This window comes from Colius striatus, chromosome 11, assembly GCF_028858725.1.
Source record: "Colius striatus isolate bColStr4 chromosome 11, bColStr4.1.hap1, whole genome shotgun sequence".
In the NCBI taxonomy this organism is placed as follows: domain Eukaryota; kingdom Metazoa; phylum Chordata; class Aves; order Coliiformes; family Coliidae; genus Colius; species Colius striatus.
Genome location: NC_084769.1, coordinates 17804358 through 17825354, shown reverse-complemented (window position 1 = coordinate 17825354; position 20997 = coordinate 17804358). Strand labels below are relative to the sequence as shown.

At 60.3% G+C, this 20997-nt stretch overlaps 1 protein-coding gene and 1 non-coding gene across 2 annotated transcripts; both read right to left on the bottom strand.

Annotated features, from left to right (window-relative positions):
• Positions 1–1788: 1788 nt before the first annotated feature.
• WNT10A (Wnt family member 10A) lies at positions 1789–17933 on the bottom strand. The gene is made up of 4 exons (XM_062004834.1): positions 17875–17933; positions 15027–15289; positions 6867–7243; positions 1789–2256 (listed from the first exon to the last, which is right to left on the bottom strand). Exons 1-4 carry the CDS (start codon positions 17931–17933, stop codon positions 1789–1791), a joined length of 1167 nt encoding a protein of 388 aa, XP_061860818.1.
• On the bottom strand, positions 4615–4687 carry TRNAV-GAC (transfer RNA valine (anticodon GAC)). Its single transcript has one exon. It is a non-coding gene; the product is annotated as a tRNA-Val (tRNA).
• Positions 17934–20997: the final 3064 nt, after the last annotated feature.

Sequence of the window (20997 nt, the reverse complement as noted above, 5' to 3'; positions counted from 1 at the left end):
GGCAAAGGGCAAAAGGCAAAGAGCTCGGGGATTTGGAAAAAGTTACCCTGATGTTGGAGATGGCTCTTGGAAATGGAAAAGCGGGATCTCAGGAAGGGAAATGAGCTGCTGGACCTTGCCCTGCCAGAGCAAACTCACCCCATGGGAACACTGAAGCTCTCACACCCCATGGGGTGTGCCTAAGTGCCCTGAATCCCATGCACAGATCTCATCCCTGCAAGCTCACCAGCCCTGGGGCTTTGTGGCATCTGTGTGGCTCCAGGGACATCAGGACACGCAGTCACTGTGGTGGCTCCCAGCAGCAAAGTCTCAGGGGCCCCCACTGTTCCCTCCATCACCTCCAGCACCCTCTTCCCCTCCTCAGCCCCTAAAACACAGCTGGCTCCGAGGAGAGGGGCCCTATCCAGCCAGTCCTTCCTGGAGGGGCAAAGCCAGCCCCTCCAGGGGTGGGGAAGGGCAGAGCATCCAGCGTGCCAGCTGACCCAGCTCCTCACGATATGAAACGAGGACACAGGCCGCTCCCCGCTGGGCCCGGGGCACTCGCTTCCTTCCAGCCTGGTATTTTCCTCCTCGATTTGGTTCGTGGGTTGTTTTTTTTCTTTCTTTAATTCCTCCTTTTTTTTCCGTAGCCGCGAGGGCCGCGCAGCCGTGGGAGGAGCGGGGAAGTTATCAGCCGGGAGATACCAGCAGCATGATTCACTGCCTGGCCCCCGCGGGCTGCTGCAGCCGGATGGGTGCCCTCCCCGCCGCTGCACAGAGCTGCTGTTTGCGGACCCTCAACGCCCGGCCTCGCTGCCTTCCCCTCTCCCTGCTCCCCGGCCCCACCATCCCTCCCCAGGAGCAGGGAAGGAGGCAGCACAGACCTCAGCCCTGCCACGACCACGGCGCCACGGGAGGGATGGGGGCCAGCATGTGTCCAACAGCCTCCTTGTAAGGGTTTGGGGTGCCCACTGGGGTCTCAACCTCCTGCCAGTCTGCAAACAGCTCCTAGGGCTGTTACTATGGGACGGCAGCTGAGCACGGGGGAAAGTCTCCCACAAGCGGGTAGGCAGTACCGAGGGTCCCCCTCCATCGTTATGGCACGAGAGCCCCAGGCAGCAGGAAGAGCAGGGTGCTGCACCCCGAAATATCCCATGCTGTCTCCAATCCACTTTTATTCACAATCAGAAAATAACTTACCATACAATAAGACAGGCACGCACAGCACAGCCCAGGCACCCCCCGGGCACGATGCTACAGCCCAAGCTCTGCCCCGGCCTGGGGAGCTGTGCCCCCTCTCCATCCCACGGGATGCTCCTCTCCCACCTCACTTAGAGCACAGCCTTGCACGTGGCCAGAGGAACCTGTGCACAGTGCCAGTGTGTGACCTCCCCCTCCCCCCCAACTCTGGGCTCCCCATGCCCTGCTGTCCCCCTCCCAACCCTGTCCCGTCCTGCTGGGTGCCAGCGGGCGCTCCCCCACCCAGTGCCCACCCTCTGCCCCCCGAGCGGTGCTGGTGCCGGCGGTCTGTACAGCATGGTCGTGCGCTCCCCGGGGCCGGGAGACTTGGTGCTCTCGTGTGGGGCCGGGGAGGGGGCGGCGGGCAGCCCTGCCCTCCCCGGGTGACAACAAAGTGCTGATTTCGGAGGGTGCCGAGCATCTCCTGCCTCGTTCTCCTCGGAGCGGAGGGAAGCGGGTACCGCGGCTCCACCTTCCCCCTCCCCAGCGCCAATCCCCGTCTCCCTCCCCCCGCCGCGGGCAGGCGTGCTTGTCCCTGGCGCCCCGGGGTGGGCACCCGTCGCTGCCCGGCTACTTGCAGACGCTGACCCACTCGGTGATGCGACACTCCTCGCAGGCCACGAAGCAGCACCAGTGGAACTTGCAGTTGCAGCGCTCGCTGCGCGTCTGCCGCAGGATGTTGTGCCCGCGGCCGCAGCACAGGCTCTCGCAGTTGTCCATGCCCGGGCTGGTTTTGTTGCACAGGCGCCCTTGGGTGCCCAAGGAGTCCAGGGCCGGTTCCCTCTCACAGAAATCAGGTGATTTCTCAAAGTAAACAAGCTCACCGATGCCGGCCCGGCGGCGATGGCGAGCGTGGCCCGGCTCCAGCTGCCCGGCGTTGCGGTTGTGGGGCCGGATGAGGGTAGCCCCGTAGAAGCGGTCCTTGAGCAGGGACCCCACCAGGCGAAACTCGGGGGTCACCTGCCAGCACGTCTTCAGCTGGCAGCTCCCTGAGGTGCCGTGGCATTTGCACTTCCTCCTCATGTTGTCCATCACCACCTGGGCAGGGAGGGAAGGACAGAGGGGTTAGTGTGGAAGAGAAGACTGGTTTTAGGAGTGCCAAAGAAGTCATCGTGGAGTAATCTGTGGCTTGGCACTACGGGAACACCAAGGGCTGGCGTAAGCAAACAGAGCCCTAGAGCTGCAAAGCCTGTTGCTGTGCTCAGTGTCATTTACATTCCATACCCTATCCTTTCCCATCCTGGCAGTACCAACTGGTTTTACACTCCAGCACGGGATCAGCACCTAAAGGAGGTGAGCTACATGACTACAGGGAGAAGGAGGAGCCAGGATCTCACTTTCCACTCCTACTTTTCTCCAGCAGCATCAACCTGACCATGGACGCCAGTTAAAAGCCAGCAGGGCTGTGTCTTTGCAGGATCCCCTTCTCAGTGCAGTGGGTCTCTGTGCACCTCACCAGCCAGGAGCACTGCAAGCAGGGTGAGTGGGAAGAATGCTTCCTCTCCCCGGCACTTTCTTCCCATAAAGCCCTATCTCCAAGAGTCCTGGGAGCAGCTGCTCTTTCAGCTCTTGTCTGCTTTTTCATATGAGCCTTGGGCACAGCGCCGGGGTGCTGAGGTGCAGCCTCCCACCATCACCTGGATTTCAAGCAGGGCTCAGAGACACTTACAACCCTGACTTGTGGTCTGAGGAGGCCGCAGCAAGGCCACTGACACACATCCAGCCCCCACGAGGGACGAGCTGCAATGGCTGGACTGTGTTTGTGGTTTGGAGTGTGGCTTGTGCAGGGGCCAGAGGTCAGTCTCGGAGCAAGGAGGACCTGGGGCTCTCTGGGCAATGCTTCTGAGCCTCCAGGCTGCATTTCAGGGTCCCCCTAGGTCCCCCATCCCTGCAAGGGATGCTGCTGTGTGTGTGTCAAGAGAAACAGCTCATGACCAGCAATCTCCAGCAGCACGGGATGGCCACACGTTCCCACACAGCCTGGAAAGAGGCAGTTTATATTGTCTTCTGCTCTGTCCCGACAAGGATTCCCTGCTTGGTTGTGTGCCCTCAAGCCTATATGGTTATGCAGGATCCAGCAAGTCCCCTACCCATAAGGACACCCAAACCCAGCAGGAGCCAGGCTGGAGCTTGCAATGACTATCATGGGCTGATCCCCCAACCTAGGACCACACTCTGGGGCTCAGGGGGAGTCCAGGGGACACATGGCTCTACACAAGGTCTTGTCCAATGCTGCCAGCCCAGCCTGGCCACCTGCTTCATGCCTGACACTCACTGCCCATTCCTGCCCCCTCCCTGGGAGGGCTGTGTGTCCAAGGAGTGCCTTGTTTTGGTAGGAGTGGGTAGTTTTTACTCATAGTTTTCTTGTTTTTCAGCAAATCTCCCTGTTGCTAAGCTGTTATGGTAATGAAGGCAGGTCAGGGAAACACTCCTGGAGCTCAGGGCACACAGCTGAGAGGTCTGGGCTGGGCCAGAGTTTGGCTTTCATCCTGCTGAAAGTCCTGTCTCCTCCCAGAACAGCCTCCACCTTGCAGGCAATGAGCTGCCTGACCTCCCCGCCGTGCCCTGGGTGTGCCAGCCAGGAACACCGCCTGCTTGCCACCCTCCTCGCCACCCTCCATGGGAACACGCTGGCACAGGACCCCATCCTTTCCCACATCTCTCCCTGCTCCCTTGGTTAGACCAGGGAAAAACTGCACATAAGGCTGTGGCTGGGATGATCACCACCAGGATGGAGAGGACAGTGGCGTGACAGGGGCTCACTTGGCACTACAGCTAGTCGCAGAGGGGACAGGAGAAAGCAGTGTGTGTGTGCCATCTCCATCACCCAAGCCATCACCACTGAGCATCCCAAGCCACAGCACCACAGCACTCATCCATCCTTGTTCTTCCTCCTCCATGGGCCCTGCAGGGGATATAGGACCCTGCCAGAGATGAGAAAGCTGAGAAGGACTCATCTGAGCCTCAGCCTCACGCTTTTGCCATGGCATCTCCTCCATGCACCCCTACCTGGCCACGTCCTTCCCTGTCTCACAGACACCAGAGTTCAGCACATGCCCAGACTCGCTGGTGCTTTCTTTTGCACATTCCCAGCTCCTCCCAGACACGCTCATAAGAGCTTTATCATAGGTCTTTGTTGTGAAGGTAATGGGTAGTTCCCGGCTGCCTTTCATCCTCTCTTGCTCTCTGATTTGGCAAGTTAGGAGGACATGCAAAGCCATCTGCATGCTCCTGCTGCTCCTCTCTGGGGAACTTGCTTCTTCTCAGGGATGCAAGACACTCAATTCAAGACCAAGGTGACCACTGCCACCCTCGGCAGATGCTGCACACATCCCTTGCAGTTGCAATCCCCTCTCTGGCTTCACAGCTGGATGCAGAAGAGGAAAAAAATCAGCGTGTTTCTGCCTGGTTTCGAACCAGGGACCTTCCGCGTGTCAGGCGAACGTGATAACCACTACACTACAGAAACCCGCGGTTGGAGGTAGAACTGCCACCTCCCCCCGGCACTGCCGGCTCTGAGCCAGGAGCCAGGCCTGACCGGGCACAGGGCACCCTTGGGACACACAGGGACCATGAAGAGGATGCTCAGCATCAGCGAGGTGCTGGAGAAGCCTGGGTGCTACAGCCGAGAGCGACGGCATGTGGCCACGGGGACACAGCACACACAGCCATGGCACCACTCTGCTTGAGGGGTTCAAGCCTCAGGACTCGGAGAGGAGGACCACTGAGCTGCTCCATCCAGCTAAACTACTCCTTTCCTGGGACATGCCAGCAGATTGCTCCTTAGTCCAACAGAAAAGTAGCCTGAGGAGTGAGAAGGGTTCAGGTGCATGTGAGACCCACGGCACCACTGAAAGAGCAGGTAGGGGGCTGGAGAACCCATCCCCAGGCAGTGTGGGCTGGCCAGGTCCAGTCCTCACTGTAAGAATAGCACCAACAGGCACAGACAAGGCACAGCAGCATCTCCGTGCCCCACTGCATGGCACTCACAACCAGCACCACCTGGCCTGCACATGGGCTCACCCCCTTATCTTACCAGGGTTCCTGAGCCAGGCAGCCCATCCAGACATTGCTTCCCCACCTGCAGTGGTGCCATGCCCTCCTTAATCCCTTTGGTCCTCCTTTGCCTCTGTTTCCAGCTCCCAGGCTTCTTCCACCAGTCAAGCTCTGCTCTCTGAAGACATCAAGAGCTGACATTGCCAGCCCCGTGCCTGCCTGCCCTTGGGGATGAGCAGACCCCAGGCATTCTTGCTGTTGCTATCTCCTACAGACACAGAGTACTGACATCCCCTCTGTGCAAATATTCCTCTCTCACCTTCCCCTCCTGCAGGTGGCTCTGGGGCCTTCCTTGGGAAACGATCAATATAGACCCCAAATTTCTGAACACTGCCAAGTGTCTCAGGGCTTTGGGGTGCACAGAACTGGAGGCGAGTCTGGATAAGTTCTGCAGCTAGAATTGGGATGGAGGGGTCTTGCGTGTCTTAGGGCAGAGCAGCCTGTAGAGGATTTAGCTGCCTAATGCTGGGAAAGCCTTCACCATGCACAAACAACAAAGCCAAACAAGCAAAAAGCTCTGGCTTTTCCCAGGCATTTACAGCTTGTCCAAACTGGGCCAGCTTTTTGGGGTGGTAAAGCTCAGCTCTAGCACCAGGGAAGGACACACATAAAGGTCCTGCTCAGCAGCGTCCCCATCCCACAGCTGGCTTTAAACATGCTCAAAGCCAAGAGGCACATCCAAACATCTGAGCCATCCTGGGGAAACACTCCCTGTGGAATTCTGATCTTTAATTAGTAATTCCTGCAGCCACTACACCCCAACCTGCACTGCCCTGGCAGCATGTCGCTGGGATCTTGGGGACAAATGTTCCGCTGGATCCATGGGATAGGGTCTCCCTCACACCTGCTGAGAGCAAAGCCAGGCAGGGAAGTGCAGCTGTCCTCCCAGCCCCTCCTGCCTGCATGCTTCTTGTCTCTGATGTCAGGCTGCTTTTAAACATCAGCTTCCAGACAGAGCGAGCTACTAATTAGCACCTTTAACAAGGCCTGACATCATGAGAATAGAGGGGAAGCTGCCCTGCTCACCTGGGCAGGCTCCAGTACCCCCTCAGAGATGGAGGATGAGGCTGTGGGCTGCCACTTGAGTTCCTGAGGGGATGCTGCACTTCCCAGCCGGTGTAAGTGCCCGCTGCCTGGCTCCATCCCACTTATATCTGCCTCCACAGCTTCCTTTTTGGAGGCAGAGCCGTGGCTGGGTGCTGCAGAGTCTGTGCTCTATCCCCATGATGCCAGTGACTCTATTTCCCCTCTCCACAGCTCCCTCCAGCTTGCAGCTGCCTGACACCAGTTCACCCAGTCCCTGAGAGGCAGGAACTGAACTTCTTGCTACTCCACCCCGCTAGCATCGCTGCAGCACAGGCAGGTGACAGCGGCCCGGGGAAGCGTCCCTTGACTGTCAAGAGGCAGCGATGCTCAGAGGTGCCCTCCCCAGCAGAGATGCTCAGTAGCACGGCTGCGCCAGGCAAAACTGGGGAGGGGAGGTGCCCTGGGGACAATGCCAGCCTCACACACGTGTCCCACCGCAGCCAGCACAAGCCCCTCGCAGCCCCCAGCGTGTGTCTCTGCCCCCACCCCGCAGCTCGCTCACTCACCTGCCGGCCCACGCGGTTGTTGTGCAGCCTCATGCGGGAGTGGATGTCCCTGTATGTTTCCCGGGAATCCAGGAAATCCTTGGAAAACTTCTCCCCATAGTCCACGTCGGGGCTGCAGCCTCCCCACTCCCAGGAGTCCTGGAGGCCGGGGGTCTCGGCCGGCATGTGCTCCATGTGCACGCCGTGCACCATGCCCTTGCCGCGGTTCATGGCCTCCAGCTGCAGACGGTGCAGCTTGCGCCGAAAGGCCTCCTCGTCGCCGCGGCGCTTCTGGTCGCAGCCGCAGGCCTGCAGCTTGCCCAGGGCACAGGCGTTGGAGACGGCGTGCACCACACCGGCCGCGGCGATGGCGTAGGCAAAGGCGCTCTCCCGAAAGCCTGCGAGGGAGGAGAGAGGGGCTCAGGCTGGGCGGCAGGATCCCTGCGGGAGGGCTGAGCCCAGCAGCGTGCCGCCGTGCGAGGAGCCACAGGTTCGGTGTCTGCCTTGCCTTGTCTTGAGGCGCCAGCTCCCAGTTGGACTAGGAGTGAATCCTTGCCTGCTGCTCTCCAGCCCCAGCATCCCTGCCAGGATATATTGCTCCCCTGAAGCCCAGCTCTGTCCTGGCCAGGACCCCAGCTCCCACCATCAGCCTGTGCTCACATCACCCTGGGAGATGCCACCACAGCGTTGCTCAGGTGTTAGCATTGTGGCTCTGAAGGGAGAGGCAGTACCTACTCCCTCCTTCACTCAGAGCTTCCCACTATACTAAATATAATGCTGGCTGAAGAATACTTCTGCTGAGGAATGGGCTGTTTCTGCTCACCCACAGGGTACAGGATCAGCCAACAACAGCAGCAGGCAGCACTGTCTGTCCAGCCACATCCATCTGCCCATGCTCCTTCCTTCCGTGAGCCTCACCAGCTCCCACAAGAAGCAAAAAGTGTGTTACCATGCTGGAAAACTTGAGCATCCCTGGTTGGTCAGTTTGTGCTGCGCCCACACCACACTGCCAGGGCCAGCAGCTGGTTGCTGTTAAACATGGGGAAGTGCAGGTGGCCACAAGTGTCAATAGCTGGGGATGGGGTGGATGGAGACAGGGATGAGTCCCGTGGCAGGGGCTCTGTGGGGCTGCCAGCAGGGGCTGCCTGAGGTCACTTGGCTTTGCTGCAGGTGGCTGCAGAGCTTCCCCTACCTGCGAACTTTGATTTTATTCTAAAGGCAAAATCATACTTTTATGTGTGGTTGCCGAGCCAAGCAGGGACCTGCAGTGCCCTTTTGCCTCAGTACACAGCAACTGGCCCCAGCATGAGGAGGAGAAGGAGGGAGAGACAGATTTTGTGTTGTGGCTTCACACGTGAACAAATAAGGAGTTTGTGAGCCTCTCTCCCTCCACTTGCAACAGCAGCTTGACCAACCCTGGCTTTGCTATGGCTGAACAGACAAGAGCTTTTGCCATTGAAGGGGGAGCTTGGATGAGCACAGATCCTGAGCAGGGGCTCTGCCAGCTCCCCTCTGCACCTCTGCAACCTCTGCAGAGTGATGAGAGGTGAGAACAGAGCCACTCCCCACCGTCGCCACCCATCCCAGGCGATGCTCCCCATCATCCCCATCATCTCTGTGGCTCGCTGCCACCCGCCCAGCAAACGTTGTGATCTTATTAAAGGGAAATGAAAGGCAGCTCGGAAACCTGCATTTAAAGTCACGCTGCTCTTTTGTGTGTTAATTTGACACTGGTGCATTTAAAAAATTAACGAGGCGCTGCTTAAAAGCCAGCGGGAGCCTCTCCCAGCTTCCCCTCGGTGTGGGACAAGCTTGCTCTCAGCCTGCCTCTTTCCATGCACAAGTTGAACAACATTTTTCAGCGGGCAGGTAATGGGGCTGCTGGTGCGTACGCTGCGCAGCCTCCCCAGGGAGAGCGCTGGCAGGCAGCGCCTGCAACACACCCACATCGCTCTCACAGCAGGACAGCCCTAACCCAGCAACCTCAGCTCCTAGGTGAGCGACATGGGATGGGGAACCAGCACTGGAAGGTCTCCAAGATCCCCAAATTGAACCCCTTTTCCATCAGATCTCAGTCTTCACAATCTGAACCACCCCTAGCCTTTCATGAGCCAAGGCTGGGCACAGACCAAAAGTGGGGATCTGTCGCTGCCATCTCTCTTGGCATCCCCAGCTCTTTACACAGCTGATGTCTGGGGACAGCAGCAGGAAACCCTCCACTCAGTACCACACTCTCCTCTTGGCTCTCCCTTTCCATTAGCCTCTTCCTCACACATTTCACCAGCCTAACAAATAATTCCCCTTGCAGCATCTCCTTAAAAATCAATTCTGGAGCCCAGACAGAAGCTCTACCCCACCCAGTACATCTCACAAGCCCGTCTCCTCACAAGAGGCTGGGTTTGTTTGGTGCCCTCCACGGCTGGGAAATCCTTGGGGTCAAGCCCCAGCTGTCCTCCTTCCTCCACTGCTTGCCATTCATGCACAAGCTAATGGATGAGACGTGGGTCCTTGTCCTTGGAGCTGCCATCCCCCAGGGTGCGGGCAGAGGACACACTAGTCCCCAGGATTTGACATCCTAGTGCTCTAGGAGCTCTAGGAGCCTTGTCCCCACTTCACTGTGGTCAGTGTCCTGCTCAGTATCACTCTGCCTCACCCCAGCTCTCCTCCCTGTCTTCTCACCTCCTTCCCTTGCCCCATGTTGATGAGAAGCTGTGAGCAATGGGGAGAAGGAGACCAAGGTAGCACCAGAACCACAGCAGCCATGCCAGCATGGTTCTGCTTGGAGCTTCAGTTTACATTCCTTGCTCCACACCAGAGCCCAGAGGATTGCAGCAAAGCAGCGAGCAACGTGGCTGCAGGCGACAACCACCGGCCTCGTGGGCTCGGCAAGGGTGGGAGCTTCCAGGAACCACAGCCTTTGGAGGGAGGCTCTCTGGCTACCCCAGCCACCTAAGACCTCAGTGGTGATGTCTGAGTCACCAGATCTTTTCCAAGACCGCAGAAGAGGTTGTAGCCGTGGGAGGTGTGAGGAGAAGTATTGCATCCTGAGGGGAAGAGGGAATGGAGGACACCACCCTGACACTACCGCTGGCACCCAGCTTGCTGGGTACTTAAAGGACTGTGCTGGGCAAGGGGGGCGGGTTTGAAATCTTGGTCCCAGGTCAGATCCCAAAGCAGTTTTCTTTGCAGGGGAAAATTTTCCCTGTAAAGATGCATCTAGGAGATGGGGAGCCATTTAGCAGGACCTCAAGCCCCAGCTGGCGTTGGCTCTGTCACAGATGCTGCAGCTTCTCCATCTTTCAAGTGGATGTGGGATGTAGGCAACAGGTCTGGCTGGGGCACAGCTGTGGGGCCCAGAGAGAGCTGGAGTCATGGCCACAGCTCCCCGTTGCAGCCTGGCAGCGATGCTCTCCTGTCACCCATCACCCCAGGGCCTGGGTGGCATCAAGAGAGCAGGCAGGACAGCCAGGTCCAGGCACACCCTGGGGTACCCCAGCGATGCTGAGCTGCCCCCTCCACGGACAGCACCCTCCAGGAGCGGGGGGGGGCAGCTGCCAGGAGCATCGTCCCAGCCCTGCTAGCTAGCGAGTCGAAGAGCTGCTCCCGCGGAGACGGCCAGTCCTGACACGCCGCCTCTCCCCCAGCCCCGCTCCCTCCCCTCTCCCTAATTAAACTGCAGGTGAACCTGCCAGGGTCTGGCCGCACGCCAGGCGCTAAACGCCTCCCTGCAGATCCCGACTTGCCTCCCCGCACCTCGGCGAGCGTGCCAGGGACAGCCCGCAGCCCTGGCTCGGGTCCGCCCACGGCGCTCGGGGCCGGCTGGCTCGGCTCCGCGGGCTGCAGGGAGCCGGGCAGGGCCCCGCGCCTCGCGGACGCTGCCCCGGCCCCGCACGCACCCGGGGGACGGGGCAAGGCCCGGGGGACGGGGGGCACCCGTGGGGATGCGGCCAAGCATCCGAAGCACCCACGCGTGCTTCGGGGCCAGGTGGGCAAAGCCCGTGGCTCGCCTGCGGGTACCAAAAACCCCGCCAGCAGCCCAGCTGCAGCTGTGCCGGGCCAGGCCCTGCGGTCTGCGGGCACCGGAGCTTGGCTGGGGATCTGCAGGGCTGTGCGCCGGGGTCCTGAGCTCGGCAGCACCTCCCTTGGTAGCCGTAACAGCACCTGCCTCCCTCAGCGCATGGCGAAGCCTCCGCAAGCTCCGCTTCGCAGCTGGCTGGGCCCCAGCACCTGGTGTTTCCAGCCTTGCAGGGAGTTCCCACCTCCTCGCTGGAAGAAATCAAGGTTTGGCTGTGGCCACACAGACCCTTTGGCATCAGGGGGCGCTTCTAAGGAGAGCACATGGCATGCAAGCATCACCTGCCCCTCCGAAGGCTGCAGAAGGAACTACGGGTTACTGCAGTCCAGAGCCATGTCCCGTCCAGCCACACACCCTCAGGGGACTTCAAGGACACCCAGCTCCCCCATGGGGGTCCCGTTTCTTCCAGAGCTCCATATAGATGGGGCTAAGATGAGCAAAGGGGAAAACTCAGAGCAGAGGGATCCCTTAGCACACCTCAGACAGCCCCTGCTCAGCAGCCAGACAGTCCCAGCCTTGCTAGCATTGCACCCACTGCGTACACTGGGTACACAGGTCCCAGGCAAGGACAAAGGCTTATTGACCCATCACCATCCACAGCTTTGTTTCTGGCAGGTTCAGCCCAGCGAGGCCACACAATGCCCAGCAGCTCACAGATGCCATGGGGGTGCAAGGTACCTAGGGCAACAAGCCCACTGTCTCCAGTGGGATGGAGTAAGTAAGATGGACATAATGGTGCTCTTCACAGGAGCAGGGGACCTGTCTCCATGGCTGGTACAGATATAGCCACCTGCCTCCACCTCATTGCTCCATCCTCTGCATCTGCCCCTGAGGCCAGGGGAGGATGTATCTGCCAGCCAGGCCAGCACATGGAGGGAGAGGGAGGGACAGCAGAGAGTGATGGGACCAAGGACAAGACTGGAGGGTGCTGGCAGGGGTGATATTGCCAGGGAATGAGCAGGAGGGTGGTGAGGACATAGGCAGACAGTTGAGGGGCCAGGGAAGGTGGGGGGAGGATTTGCAATGGCAATGCTGAGCCTGGATGGACATGGAGGGGACATGGACCAACGAAGATGAAGGGGTGCAGATGGCACTGGAGGCTCAGCATGGGGTAGAAGGGACACCCCACACCCCAAGGGTGTAGCATCAAAAGACCAAATCTAAAAAGCTCACATCCCATAGGGATGTCTCAAAAGAAAAACCCAAACAGAGGTTTTGTGGGAGCAGGGATGGTAAATCTCTGGGCCCTGTCTCTGCTTGCCCTCCGCTCATCTGTCGATGTGCCTCACAGATGCTGTGCCCCGCATCCCAGGGATGGCTGCACTTCCCTGCCACCTCCAGCACGTCTGTGCTCTGCCCAGGATGCTGTCAGTGTCCCCATCCCCAGCTATGCTGCCCAGAAGCCACCAGACTCCCTTTCCTATCTGATTTGAAGACTCCCTGCTGCTTCCTGGCTCCCCGGGGCTTACACTTAAACTTCTGGGATTAGATCAGTGGGACAGGACGACAAGACCCTCATTTGCCACTATCTCTTGTTCTGTCCCAAGGGGATGAGCCCCCCTGACTTCTCTGAGTGCCCAGATGCCAAGCAGAGTGTGGAACAGGCACTGGCACCGCACCCCAGACAGCTCACACCACACTGGGCAAGATGGAGAGAAGCAAGAGGCCGGGATGGAGGTGGGGAGAGGAGCCAAACGGGGAGAGCAGGAGGGAGAAGCCAGCTACAAATAATTTAAAGTGAGATTCACGCACGGCTGAGCTGATGGCAGAAGAAGTGGGAAAAGGAATGAAAGATTAAAGGGGTCTGTCACTTCGGGTTACAAACAATGATCCTATGAGCACGCTGCATTCCCAGGCACAGCAAAGATGGGGCAGAGACCTGGTCCCCCGGGGTGAGATGCATTAATGCCTGCAGCATGGAGCTTGCACCCCTCACTTCCAGCCCTCCCCTCTCCTGCAGCGCCAGGCTCGGGAGATGCACCCAGCATCCCTGCTCTGATGGCTGTGCCAGTAACAGCTGCAAGCAGCAGCTCAGAGCCCCAGCTTAGTTACTAAGGGACACGAGTGTGCTGGAAGCGGGTCAGGGCACAAGCCTCAAGGTTTTGCTCCACACTAGAATGGCTCTAAGCAACCTCATGGGATGGCCTGAGTGCTCAGGGCTCACCCTGCACCCTCTGCTGCCAAAACAGGAGTGCCATGAGGTGCCCATCTGCTCTGCTGCTGCAGCCCTACCTCCATCCTTCCCTGGTGCCGGGTGCTGGATCTCCAGCCTTAGGGATGGGATCCCACCAGGGCTGGGAGACTGAGCTGAGCCATACCCAAGAGTTCAGGACTGGGGAAAGAGTCCAGGGCCTGCGGGAGTCCCCATGCCCATAGGGCACAGCCCTGACAGCAGCACAGGCTGCAGCAGCACCTGAGACACACCTGAGCTGACAAACCTTGTGGACTGAGGAGGGATGCAGAAGGTCAATGCTCTCCTCTGCTGTTGCTGCTGGAGCCTCTCCCCCAGCCTGATGGGACCCAAAGCAGGGCAGCTCACCTGGGTGTGTGAGCAACTTGAGCCAGCAAGTCGGTGTCTCTTGCTGCCTGAGGAGACTAGAAGTGAACCACATTCCTCAGAGGACCTGGAAATAACTCGATGCTTATCAGGGCTGACGGTCCCCACCCTCCCTGCCAGGCCCTAACCTGGGTGCTGCTCAGGAGGGAAGAGTTCTTGCCTGTCTCCAGGAACCAGCACGTTGAGAGGGACCACAGCTGTTCCAACCCTGGAAGCACACGAGTTTCAAGGTAGTGTCCCTTCCAGAGAGGCTTTGCCCATCTGCCCTGGACACAAGGGACCTCCTGGCACCAAAATGCTTTGTGCTCCCATCTCCAGCCATACCCCAGCCTGATACAGGTGCCTGGGGGCTTCTGGCACTGCATCCCCTCCAAGACGTGTATGCCTCAAGCTGCCAACCTCTCCTCTCTGAGATTCCTTAAAGTCTCAGGGAAAGATGATGTTGTAGGATGTGGAAGGATGTTCGGGGAAAGAGGGACAGACATGCCTCTGCTGGCACCAGGATAGGAGGTTACCAAAGGGCCCAAGACCAGTATCTTTAGTAGTTTTTGCCTTCCTTGGGAGCTACAGGAGTGATGTGTTTGCTGGGCACTTTGCCTGCCCTCAGCACCCTGCCTGCTTGCCACTGGCACCATATTGTCCTCTCTTGCCCATGGTCTGGGGCAAGAGGTGCTCAGAAATATGCTGAAGCCCAGGCTTCAAGGGCACTTAAGTGAGAAGGTATGTTCAAGTCCTACAGAAGGTCCCATCAGGCTACAATCCTGATCTGGACCATGCTGGGTAGCCCCTCTGCACCCCCAGAGTCCCCTCCTTAGGGAAAGACTATCAACCAGGGAGAATCTGACACAAATAGAGCCGTCCATGCCATGAGAGAGATGAGGAGGTGCTGGCAGAGGGGCCCAGTAGACCATGGAGGGCTAGGAGAGCTCTCCCAGCTGGCTAATTCCCAGTGAGGGTTCTGTAGGCAGGTGAGCTCCCAGGACAGTCTGTTTCCCTGCCTCCCAATGCCACAATGCTCTAGGGTCCTTCAAAACAGAGAGCCCTCAGCTCTCTGCACTGGGAGGCCAACACAAAGGCAGGACAACTGGGCTGACAGAACTGTGTCCCGTGAGCTGGGGCTCACCATGATGCACTGAAACATCCCCAGAGCAGGAATGAGCCAAGACACTCACCATATCCCCCAAACTGAATCCCAGAGCACAGCAGCCACCTTCATGACCCACCAAGTGTGCTGCAAAGCCACGGCACCACTCCAAACACCAGCCCACACTGCATGGGGGGAGGATGCCAGAAAACAGTGGGGCCTGGAAGAGGCCTTGGGAGCAGCTGTGGCTGGGAAGGCAGGAGCAGCTCAGGACAAGGGCCAGTCTAGGCACAAAGGTTCAAAGCGCTGGCAGACTCTGAGGCTTCTCAGGCTGCGTCTGCCTTCATCCACAGGGATGCTGAAGAGCTGGCCTGTTCCCCTGGGCCAGGCAAGAGCCGTGCAGGGAACGTGGGGAGCTCACGAGAGCTCCCAGGAGCTGGGTCTTGGCAGAGAAAGAGCCCTTACCTCTGCTGAAGATGATGCTCTCGTAGGGGATCTTGTTCTTGGTCTCGAGGCTGGAGCAGTTCCAGCGCTGGTCCCGGAACTGGTGCTGGCACTCATGGATGGCGATCTGGATGCCCTGGATGGCCGAGGCAGTGACATCTGGGTGCCGCACACAGACCTCCAGCTGCCGCCGTGTCAGCCCGGGCAGTGTCAGGCACACCGTGTTGGCGTTCAGCACCGGCTCTGAGGGCAGCTTCAGGCCCAGGATCTCATTGGAGCAGGAGCTGAGAGGGAAAGAGAAAGCCGTGAGCTCGGACTGAGCAATTTGCCAACCTTGCTTGCCCTTCAAGGATGAGGAAGAACTTAAGCAGGGGGACATGAGGTGAGGTGAGATGATCTTCAGTGCACTGTGCCCGCTGTCGATAGACAAGGCTGGGAAAGCTCTGGGTACAAGGGCAGCTCAGCCCAGCAGAGATGCCCCAGCAGCACCGGGGCTGCAGTCCTCTCCAGCAGTACCAGCACAGTCCAGACACCATGGCAGGCTGTGCCAAGTAGATGGTGAATTTGTCCCTCCTGCCTCTAGAGCCCAGCATCCCTCAGGGTTGCACCCTCTCTGCATGCTCCCCCAGGGACCTCCAGCCCTGGCCATGCAGTGCAGACCCTTGGCAATGGACTGTTTTGGACCACCTTCTTCAGACAGCATGGGCTACCTTCTGGGAGAATCCAGAGACCTCAGAGCTGAAGACCTATTCCCGGTCCAGATCCATCCCTGTTGCTAGCTGATCCCCTCGCTGCATCTCCTGTGTCTCCCTGGCACTGCTGGTAAGTACAAGGGAGGTAATCAGAGGGACCAGCCTTTTTTTGCCAGCTCATCTGGGAAATTCAGAGCCAAGCACCCTGCCAAACATTCCCAAGCTCCCAGCAACAATCCCAAATCTACCATCACATCCCAGCCCTGCTGGACCTGATGCCTGTCACCAGAGAAGCCCAGAGACCAGCAGACAGATGGGTGCAAGAGGCATACAGCTTGTGGTGGCAGCACAGCAGTAGAGATGCTCCCTGAGGAAATAGAGAGGTAGATGGAATGTGGGGAGATAGACAAAGCATGGCCAGAGATAAGTGCCTGGTGCTAGGATAGTGGTACACAGGACAGATGGATGTGAAGAGGGAGATGGAAAGGGAACTGTTTGTCCAGCTCCAGGAAATGGCTTGAAGGACCCTGGGATCCAGAGTGTTCAAGCAGAGGACCTGTAAAGCAAGCAGCAGGCAGCAGGATGCCCAGCAGCATCCTGCACCTTGCAGCAGGGCCCACCATGAGCTCAGCTTCCTAAGGACAGCTCTCTGGGCAGGGTTTCCTTTTCCTCCGGATAGCCAAGAGCTGGGTCCCTGGGAGGAACAAGGAGCTTGGAGCCCTTTGAATCTTGACTACAGAGATGAGACTTGGAGAAGGATGCTTCCATGGGTGATGTGTGGGTCTGCCCCAGTGCAAATCCACAGTGACTCCAACAGGGAAAGTCACTGGGGGGAAAGGGGAGAGGAAAGTACAAGTAGGTGCATCCCTCCAAAGCTCCTACACAGGAGGGGAAATCCTCTGCTCAGCTCATTCACTCTGCCAAAGCAAGCCCTGACTGACATGAGATGCAAAGCAGGTCTGCAGCCACCCTCATCCCCAAGCCCAGTCGCTCCTGCCCCAAGCACCACAAGGACCTTGTCCCCTGCCTCTCCTGAGCCAGCCACAGCACCTGTCACCTTCTCCCAGGAAATCTCAGGGCACTGTGGGATGGAAATTATGTTTCTTCTCCTCATTGTAGAGTAGGGAAACTCAGACAGGGGTCCTCATCTAGGGCTCCAGAGAGCAGAGAGCAGGTCCTCCTGCTTCTTGCTCCACCCAGGGCTGGAGGGGGAGGGAGGGGAGAAGGAAGGGGGGGGCGGTGAGGCAGGGACCGGCAAGGAGCTGTCACTGTCACCCTCCCTAGGAGGACACAGCACTCCTCCCAGCTCTCTTCCCCCTTGAAATCTGGATTTAAACTTGATTTCACGGTGACAAGCCCCCAGGTCACAGGCTGCAGCGGCTGCTGCTTTAATTAATACAAGTCCCAACGTTAACAAATTATATTTGAAGGGGCTGGAGGGAGGGGGAAGGGCGGGGGACCCCCCCCCCCAACTCACACCAGCACTAGGGTTAACCCCTGGCTGTCTGCAGCGCACAAGTTTAGGAGCAGGCGGAGGGGAGCTGCCAGCCACCCGGGGGAGATGGAGACAGACATGGACACGGGTGGTGAGTGTTGGGGGGCCGTTTTCTGTAAGGACACCTCTTACCCTCGTGACTTTTAGGACCGGCAGAGCCGGGGAGCAGACGCAGGTGGATGCCCTGCTTCGATGCCTGCCCCAGGGGTGTGCAGCCCTTAAGCACCCATCCCGTGGGCACCGAACCCCACGACAGCGGCATCCCCGCCGGTATCCCCCCAGCCTCTTCAAAGGGCCCCGGCAGCAAGGCCCGTCCTCCGCCTGGGGAGAGCGGGGAAACTGAGGCAGGCAGGGCGGGCGCAGGGGCGGCTCCGGCCGGGGAGGAAAGGGGACAACCTCCCGGAGGAGACAGAGCCGCGCATTCCGACGGGCCGGGGGGAAGGCGGAGGGGACAGGGGACGGAGCTGGCCCGCAGCGGCCCTGACAGCGTCAAGAGCGGGTGGCCGCAGCCGTGCGGGGCCGGACCGGGGCGGCGGGACTCTCCCGGAGCCTCCCGGGCAGCCCGCCCCCGGTGCGGGGCTGGGCGCGGCGGCTTCCCGGAGCCCTCCCAGCGGGGCCGGGGCGCTGGGCTGCGGCGGACGGGCTGCGGACAGTGGAGGGAGCGGGGGGAGGTATCTCCTACCTGGGTACCCAGAGGCTGAGCAGCAGCGAGCAGAGTCCGTGTGCCAGGGCCGGGCGCATCTTCGCTGGGGCAGCGGCTGTGCGGGCTGCGGGCGGGCGGGCGCCTTTGGGGCAGGGGCGGCGGGGCTCGGCGCTGCTCTCTGCCCGCTTTGTTTGTTGTGGGTTGTTTGCTTGTTTGTGTTTTCCCCTCTCCTCCCTCTCACTGGCTCCCTGCGCGCCGGGGCTCGGCTCGCCGGGGCGGCTCTGCCATCCTCCCGGGATGCCCCCCCCGCCTCCCGCCGCCCCGGCGCCCGCCGAGCCCGGCGAGGGCTGCGCGCCCCCCGCCCTGCCCGCCGCCGCCCGGCCGCGCTCAGCCCCCCGGCTCAGCCCCCCATGGCGGGACGCTCCGGGGGCCCGAGGGGGCTCTCGGCCCTCGGGGCGCGCTCCCCCGCCGCTCCCCAGGGCGCCCCGGGGCTCCGGGGCCGCGGCGGGCGTGGGCAGGGCTCGCCGGGCCAGCGGCGCTGCGGCTCCCGCGGGGCCCGCAGGCACATGGGGAGCCTCGGCTCCCCGCCCCCTCCGCCGCCCCCCGCCGCCGGTGTCGCCGGGCCGCCGGCGGAGCGGGCAGGGTCGCGGCCGGAGCGCCCCGGGAGCGCTGGGCGCGGAGCGGCGGCGGCGGCGGCTCTGCCTGGGATCGCGCTGCGCCGAGCATTACTCAGCGCCCGGAGCCCGAGTCCCGACACGTCCAGACAGGAGCCCGCGGGGGAAGGACGGGGCAGAGGGTGGCAGCGGGGCGGGGAGCCGGCGTGTCGCACGCAGCCTGCCGGGGAGGGAGCGGGCGGCGGGGGGGGGCGAGCGCGGCCGCGGGGGAGCGGGCACGGCCGCGGGGGAGTGGGCGCGGGGAGGGGGCGGCCTGGAGTGGGCACGGCGCGGGGGAGTTTGCACGGGGAGTAGAGGCGATGTGTGGTGCCGGGGGGAGTGGGCACGGCGCGGGGAAGTAGAGGTGGCGTGGGGGAGTGGGCACGGCGTGCGGAGTAAGCGCACACAGCGCGAAGTGTGTGGGGTGGGTGTGCACAGCATGGAAAAGTGTGTGGGGTGCGTGTGCACAGCGCAAACTGTGCGGGGTCAGCGTGCTCAGCGTGGAGAAGTGTGTGGGGTGGGTATACTCAGCGCAGAGGAGTGTGCACAGGGAGTAGGGTCGGTGTGCACGGTGGGGGGGACATGCGTAGCGTGGGGTGTGTGGCACGGGGTGTGTGGATCGAGCATGGCTAGAGAGGAGTGCATGTGGTCTGGGGATAAGTGTGCACAGCGTGACAGACTGTGTATGGGGTGTGAGGTGAGTGTGCATGCTGTGGATGAGTGTGTATGGGACACGGGGGTGTGTGCACAGCAGGCATGAGCATAGGGGAGTGTAATGCAGAGTGAGCATGCACTGCATGAGTGAGCATGTGAGTGTGTATGGTGTGGGGTTAGTGTGCATAGGACACGGGTGAGTGTGCCTGGTGTGATTGAGTGCTCGCTGGGTATGGGTGTATGACATGCCATGTGAGCATAGCAGGGTGCTTGTGCCTGGAGTACGGAAGAAGTGTGAGCAAGAGTGAGAATGAATGGAGTGTAGGGTGACCGTGCACAGCCTGGTGTGCGTGTTCTGTGGGTGCAGGGGGTGTGTGCATGGGGTGAGTGCAGCATGGGTGAGTGTAGGCAGCAAGGACTGAGTGTGGTTGGGGCACAGGGTGAGTGTGCAGGGTGTGAGGTGAGAGGTGTGCATGAGGTATGGAGAGAGTGTGCGTGGCAGAGAGGAAATCCATGGGGCATGGAGTGAGTGTGCAGAGGGAAACAGTGTGCACGGTGTGGGATATGTGAGGAGCAGAGATGAGTGTGCTCATGGTGTGGGATGTGTACAGGATGCTGGGGGTGCACAGAGGTATCGGGGTGTGCCCACAGGAGCTGGAGGAGAGTGGCAGCAGCTGCAGGCATGCAGGGAGGTCTGTCTGCCAGCGCGAGGGGTGCAAGCATGAGCAACACAGGCTGGGGCTCTGTATGCGTGGGCACAGAGCATGGCCAGTGGAGATGCCAGCCCTGTTCTGGGCTTCCCCAGCCCAGTGCCAGGGAAGCAGTGCTGCACAGCCGAGGCCTTTGGTGGAGCTGCAGAGGTGGCTCTGGCTTCCTTCAACTAGGCCACCAAGGGTTCTCTGCTTCGGTTTCCCCGTGAGCCCTCCTGGACTGGGCAGCCAAGTTTGTGCCCATCTCCTTGGCACTATCACCCCAACACTCAGGCACCTCTTACCTTCCCAGGGTCCTGCTGGGCAGGGGATGTCCCAACTGGTGGCCTTGCAGGCTGTCTCTGCGTCCTCCTGCTACTCCTTGGGGACAGGAGGGACGGCCCTGGGAAAGCCCAGGCTAACCAGGCTCTCAGTCTGGACCATCTGACTCTGCACAGCCCCTTCCTGGTCAGTGGGGATACTTGGTGTCCCCTGAATTTGGGGGACAACTAAGGGGGCTCCTTTTGGGCTCTGGTGGCTGGAGGGTGGCAGGCAATGCAGCCACAGCTCCTCAGTGTCCCCAGCCCCTGCAGCCCACACTGTGCCGGTGCCCATGCTGTAGGCAGCTGGTTGGCAGCTGGCAGAGTGCTCTCCCCTCCAGGCGGGCACCACGCATGGCAGTGCCAGCGGGGGCTGCCGGCAGCACAACGTGTCGGTTCCTGTTTGCATAGGCGAGGAAAATACATTTCCTTTGGGAAATGAGTTGCAATCTGGGGCTGTGCAGTGCCTCCTGGGCTGCAGGGGGTGGCATCCCTGCTGAGGTCCCTTGCCTGGAGGTGCTGACGGTTCTCTTGCCTCCAGCTCTGCTTCCAAGTGGGCTGAGCCTGTGAGCAGGTGGGAAAATGGATGTGGGGAAGGCATCTACACTCTATCTTCCTTGTCCATGCAGCTTGGCAGGAGGGGGGTTACAGACCCTTCGGTCCCTTGGGCAGTACCCTGAGTGCACAGAGAGGTTCCCAACACAGCATCATCCCAACATCTATCCCTCTTGCTCCATGTTGCCACTGTCCTGGATCCCCCTGGCACCCAGTGAGCAATGTGGGGTGTCCCACAGGAGGTTGGTAGTGCTGGCAGGACTCCCCTCTCAGCCACCCTGCCAATGAAGG

Coding starts and splice junctions, on each gene's coding strand:
- WNT10A (XM_062004834.1), bottom strand. CDS start 17,933: ATGCGCCCGGCCCTGGCACACGGACTCTGCTCGCTGCTGCTCAGCCTC. Junction 15,290..17,874: donor CTCAGCCTCTGGGTACCCAG/GTAGGAGATACC, acceptor TTTCCCTCTCAG/CTCCTGCTCCAATGAGATCC. Junction 2,257..6,866: donor ACAACCGCGTGGGCCGGCAG/GTGAGTGAGCGA, acceptor CTCCCTGCCCAG/GTGGTGATGGACAACATGAG.